Raw genomic sequence first — 6,000 nt, 5'->3', positions numbered from 1 at the left:
AAAGTCAAATAGTTCGACTGGGTCAATTAAGTAAGACTATAATTATAATTTAGTAATTAAATTACAATTAAAAGATTAATTACGGAATTAATATTGACATAGAAATATTGGATTGGTCTTTTAAATATGATTTAAAAGAAAATGGACAAAATTGCCCAAAAGGCTATTGGGCCCAAGGGATAAGTGGCATAAGATGACATGACACATGAACCAATTGGAGCTCCAAATACCCACCCAATTGCCTTTTGTGTTGTTCTATATAAGCTAAGCGTTGGAGAAAACCTAGCTATGATTTTTGGTTTTCTACTTTGGTTGATGAGTGATTATCTTTTTATCTCATCTTATATAACCAAAAATTGGTCCAATCAAGAAGTAGACTAGCATCCATACTTCTTGATTGCCTTCTCTTCATCTATAGGAGCATTTGGTGTTGTGAGGTAGAAGACTTAAATCTTGGAGTCTTAAGGTGAAGAAGTCAAAATTAAGAGAAACAAAAGGCCTTTCCAACAAAGGTGTTCATTCTTGATAAATCAAGAAAATGTCATCAAGGGTAAAGATCTATTCCCTTTTTCCCTTTTCTATTTGTGTTCAAAGAGACTAGGCTAAGATACTTGGTTTAAAATGAAAAATGTTTAGCTCAACTAGTATAAACAAAATGAATCGGCCATTTAGAATGTTTTTGTTGTATAGGTTGTGGCTAAAGTTCATTTCCTAAGCATTAGATGCATGTTTCCTACACTTATATGGCATACATTTCAGCAAAAGGATGGGTCCCATTCGTTCTATGTCAGTGTTTTTAACATAATTTTTAACAAAGTTAACTGTGGGGGCAAAATGAAACACTAAACCTTGGTCAAGGGAGCACTTTGGGTCGCTTTAAGTTTCAAGGATAGTAAATAAGCCTATATAATATATGTAAATCTTAACTAGACTTTATATCTTAATCCTAACCTTTGATCCAACATGATTGAAATAGAGGATCTTCTTCACCTATGCAACACCTTGGTACTCTCTTTCTAGATGGGGGTGAGAAACTGTTTGAGTGTGTCTTTGCTTCAATGGAAGGGACTACTATATATTGCATTACTCGAATGCCTTGCCCATCAAGTAGCAGCCAAGTGTTCTATTTGCATTAGATTAGGTTGTTTTCAACCTATATAGAATTAGGAAGTCTCTTAGCTCTTATATTTTAATTAAAATAGCTTTGCACAAGAGATAATCCGATAAGCTAGAGTTTTAGCTCTTGATCAAGCAAACTACTTGAGTCCTCATATGATTAAAAGACCACAATTCGTGGATTAAGACAATGAATTGTCTTACAATATAATGCTACTTGATGTGTACCAAAGCATAATATTTAAGCCGACCATACTTGCATTGGCAACATAGTGAAAATTGTAAGCCGACCATAGGCGGTCTTCAATTTTGTCTCTTATTCGAGGCATATTGCATGAACTTTTCAGCGTCAATATTGATGAGTAATTTTGATCAGCTTATACATACTCTACATCTACAACCCAAATCAATTAAAAAAAATTAACACCAAAAAGAAATATTAATTTGGGAATATTAATTTGTATGTTCCATATGCCCCAACAGCCAACCCCATGGAAACTGCTAGCATGACTTCCACAGTAGTCCTTGTAACATTCAACTTTGAGACTAATTTACTCAGGCCAAGTTGATCTGCTTTATGAACTTTCTTAGGCAGAATTATAGAAAGAACACCTGCTTCAAATTTTGCTTTCATATTGCACAGTTTGCACTCTCTTCCTTCAAGTGGTATTTCTTTGCTGAATCGCTTCCATCTTGTTGCTGAGGTTCCTTCCAAAACATATTCACGTTCTCCTTCGATCAATATTTTGCCAAACTTGACCATCACGTTTATTTGGTCCCGTTGGAAGCCTGCAGAAGTTCAAAGGAAACTGAAATCTACTTAATAAAAAGGCGCCCAAGGAATGAGGAAAAATCATAGATTGGAAAGAGATCAGATTGCTATTTTATTTTATACATTGGATGAATACGAACTCTTAACCTATTCTAATCCAAAACCCCCTCTTTTTAACCCCCAACCTCCCCACTGACTAAGAAAGATTTGGGTTTTAAATCATGCTATATACTTATATAATAATAATTCGGGATTAGGAGGGTGAACCAGGAATTCAAATAGGAGGGCTGGGCAAAATTTGTTTTTCTTTCTTCTATATTATAATAGATTCTTCAATTGCTCTAGAGAAATTAGAAACCAAACAAGTTGATTCTTGGCTTTGTAGAATAAAATACAATCAGTGGCTGTAGCTTTGTGGGAGTATATAGGTTACGTAGCTTATAAAATTTACGAAGGGTGGGCTAATATATGTGGGAGAGTAGGGGTACCTTATCAAATTTGCACCAAATCGGAATTCGCTAGAGCCCACTCCAACCTCTACACAGTTCAGCCAAACAATAAACCGCAAAAAGAAATAAAATCTAATAAAATCTTGATGTTTTAACCGAATTAGCTACAATCTATATCGTTGCGAGAAATCAAAGTCTTTAGTGCCTACTTAAATTTAGTAACTTTTTCATGTATCATAATATTATTGGCCGGGAATAGCAAAACAAAGGTATCCTAATTGCACGTAATTTTTTCTACAAAGTTAGAGCTTCTGAAATCCCCGATCCTTAATTACATAGCCAATTAAGAAAAGAAAAAGAAAAAGAAATATCTACCTCTGCCCATCCAAAACTTCAAAGGGATGAGTAAATTATATTACCTTGGAGATGGACTCTGAGAGTGTTGCTGGTTTCCCCACTTTGCCATTTGCAAAAGGGTTCGAAATAATCGTAATAATTAGAGTTGGTGTCCATGGGAGGATGCCTACATTAATATCTAGTTTCTTACGGAAGAGAGAGATTAAGTGTGCTCTAGCTATGAATTAAGTATAGGTCCATTTATACTTTGCCAACAAAACAAACTATGTAGACATTACCAAATGGAAATAGAATCATTCCTTTCTTTTCGTTTGCTTTGTTTCGAAAGCTAGGTAGCTCTTTCACATATATATGGGCCTTCCTTTGCTCACGTTTACACAGCAAAAGTGGTAATTATTCTTAACTTCTCTTTCTTATCCAGCACCACTGCACTAGCACGTAGTATTTTCGGTCCACGTTTTATAATATGAGTATATGTTTATTGATACTATACTCTAAAATAGAATTTACAAGTAACATGCGTATTTTAGCAAAAAAATTTGATTTAGGAAATAAAACCTCAAACCTTTATAAAATAAATAAACTAACAAAGAGAAATATCATTAAACAAAGAGCCAATTGATTTGTCAAAAGTGCTTTATTATCAGTTTAATCAACTTAAATTTAGGGATTTTCAATTTGTTCTATTTAAAATATTAGGGGAAATTAAAATTCAAAATTGAATCACATTCCCACCGCAACTAAAATTTTATTGCAATGAACCACCTATATAGCCTTCATCCATATTAATTTTGTGCCAAACGTAACATGCCATTTGCATGTGGCTCTTTTTCAATGGTTTTTTTTTTTTTTTTTTTGAGGTCCAAAATATCAATGTACACTTTTCTTCAAGCGTGCTTGACCAAAAAAAACAAAAAAAACTTTTCTTGAAGTGCGGTGCGCGAAGCACTTACTACTTTTTGGACTAAATTGATGAAGTTAGTCATATATATGGTACATTTGCAAATTCTTTTATTAAGTTGGCCAGTTGACTTAATTTCTCATATGATTAGTCGAGGAATAGGCAAATGGTTGCATACAACAAGTTACATCTAAGATTTTTCTCAAAACTCACACAAGATTTAAAAAATTTATGGAAGAAATAGGAAGGAAAACCACTTTCTAAACTACCCTATTCAAAAAGGGATAATTTATCTATACTCGTTATGTAAAAATGGGCCCTATAAAGGTATTTCTCAAATAAGCTAATTTGAGGGATCTCTCAATGGAATCTCTCTCTCTCTCTCTCTCTCTCTCTCTCTCTCTCTCTCTCTCTCTCTCTCTCTCTCTCTATATATATATATATATATATATATATATATATAGTCTTTCTCTTATCCGGATGTCCGGATTGTTTAGCATGCGGACCTCAATGTTTCTTCAGTTTTCTCCTCTTATATATGCTGCCAAATCACAAGCCACTACACTGCTATATAAAAATATCCAGTCAGTGCTGTAGAAGTATACATCTTCAAATCATTTTTTACAATGAAACACAACTGCAAACATTGGAATCCGCACACTAAACAATCCGGAAGTTTGGATAAGAGAAAAATCCTATATATATATACACACACACACACAGCATATTTAAATTATGAGGCGCATCGGTATGGCGTTGCCCCCTTACTCTCCTAGAGTCGTCGAGCTAAGTGACTTTGTAACCTTTTCGTAGTATAGTACAATGAAGGCTATGCATGGACAGTCTTAGAAAGCCGTAGTGTAGAAGAATGATTGACTGAGCCTGAACTGGGCCTTTACCCTTACCCAATATGTGGTGTTCACATGTTGGGTTTGAATGTTTACCCCTACCCCTTACCCAATATGTGGTGTTCACATGTTGGGCTTGAATGTTTGACTCCAATGTTGACTTGGCTCCATGTGTGTCTCACTATGTGGTGGTCCCACGTGAGGGGGCGTGTTGAAGAATATAAATTCCATATCGGAAACTTGACTAAATAAAATATAAGATATAATGAATGGTTTCAATACTAATATCACCGAAGCCTTTTGTGATAAAACCCCACACCTATTGGGCTTTGTATGTGGTTAAGTTAGGGATAATATCAGTGTTGTTAGTAGTGGGTCATTGACCCATTTCTTTGAAATTTAACAGAGGTGACCTCCCAACCCAGCCTCATCTTCATAATATCTCATCCTCATACCCAACCCTATTCATATCGCTACAAAGAAAATGTCACTTCTACATTTTACACTTTGCGCGACGAAGAGAATTTCGTCGCGCAAAATACATTGTAGTCGCACAAATTTTAACGCGACAAAAACTTCGTCGCGCGGAATCCGTCGCGCAAAGATCGTGAAGAAAGACTTTGCGCGACCAAGTTTTTTCATTGGTCGCGCAAAGTGACTTTGTGGGACGAAAAAATATTGGTCACGCAAAGCAACTTTGCGCGACGAAAAAATATTGCGTCGCGCAAAGTAACTTTGCGCGACGAAATATTTTTTTGTGTTTTAAATTTTTTTAATTAAAATAAACTAATTTTTACTTTTTATTATTATTTCTTTAATATTAATTTATTCAAATTTTTACTTTTTAAATATAATTTAATTGTATGATTTTTTTTAAATCACTTTAATTTAAATTGATATTAATTTAATTATAGTAATTTTTTCAAATTTTTACTTTTTAAATTTAATTTAATTGTAAGATTTTTCTTAATTACTTTAATTTAAATTGACATATTCAAAATAAAATTACATATGAAAAATAGTGATCAAATTATCCAATAAATATTTATATATATAATATTCAAAATGTACACATGAATTAACAAAGTACAATAATAAAATCCTAATACAAGCATATTGTGGTGGTAGTGGTGGATAATATGTTTTGATAGCTTCCTAATCCTCAACTTTAGCCATCAAAGTCTCGATGATTACCTACAAAAAAACAAATATGGTCAAATAACAACAACAACAAAAAAAAAAGAATGCATAATCTCCCCTAAAATTGTTATACCACAAATCCAACCCAAACTCCAATCTCTCCCCTTTACTCAACCCCAAACCCCACACAAACTCAAAACTAACTCCAAAAACACATATTAATGAAAAAAAATTTAAAATTTGGAGAGAATATACCTTTTGGCAAGATTGAGAGTGAGTGAGAATGAGAGGGAGAAGTGAGAGAATTAGATAAGATAGTGATAGAGAGATGAGAGAGTGAGAGATAGTGAAAAGATAGATGAGAGAGTGAGTGAGAGATAGTGAAGAGAGAGATGAGAGATTAAGTGAGAGGAGTGA

At 33.8% G+C, this 6,000-nt stretch overlaps 1 protein-coding gene across 1 annotated transcript; it reads right to left on the bottom strand.

Moving 5' to 3' along the window:
• Positions 1-1,361: 1,361 nt before the first annotated feature.
• On the bottom strand, positions 1,362-2,865 carry LOC117635732. Its single transcript, XM_034370089.1, has 2 exons — positions 2,757-2,865; positions 1,362-1,905 (listed from the first exon to the last, which is right to left on the bottom strand). The coding sequence occupies exons 1-2, from the start codon at positions 2,848-2,850 to the stop codon at positions 1,556-1,558; spliced, it is 444 nt and encodes a 147-aa protein (XP_034225980.1). The 5' UTR covers positions 2,851-2,865; the 3' UTR covers positions 1,362-1,555.
• Positions 2,866-6,000: the final 3,135 nt, after the last annotated feature.

Source organism: Prunus dulcis, chromosome 7 (assembly GCF_902201215.1).
Source record: "Prunus dulcis chromosome 7, ALMONDv2, whole genome shotgun sequence".
Taxonomy (NCBI): Eukaryota; Viridiplantae; Streptophyta; class Magnoliopsida; order Rosales; family Rosaceae; genus Prunus; species Prunus dulcis.
The sequence above is the reverse complement of the archived record's forward strand: the minus strand, read 5'-3'. Positions and strand labels throughout refer to the sequence as shown.

Coding starts and splice junctions, on each gene's coding strand:
- LOC117635732 (XM_034370089.1), bottom strand. CDS start 2,850: ATGGACACCAACTCTAATTATTACGATTATTTCGAACCCTTTTGCAAA. Junction 1,906..2,756: donor TCTCAGAGTCCATCTCCAAG/GTAATATAATTT, acceptor GAACTTCTGCAG/GCTTCCAACGGGACCAAATA.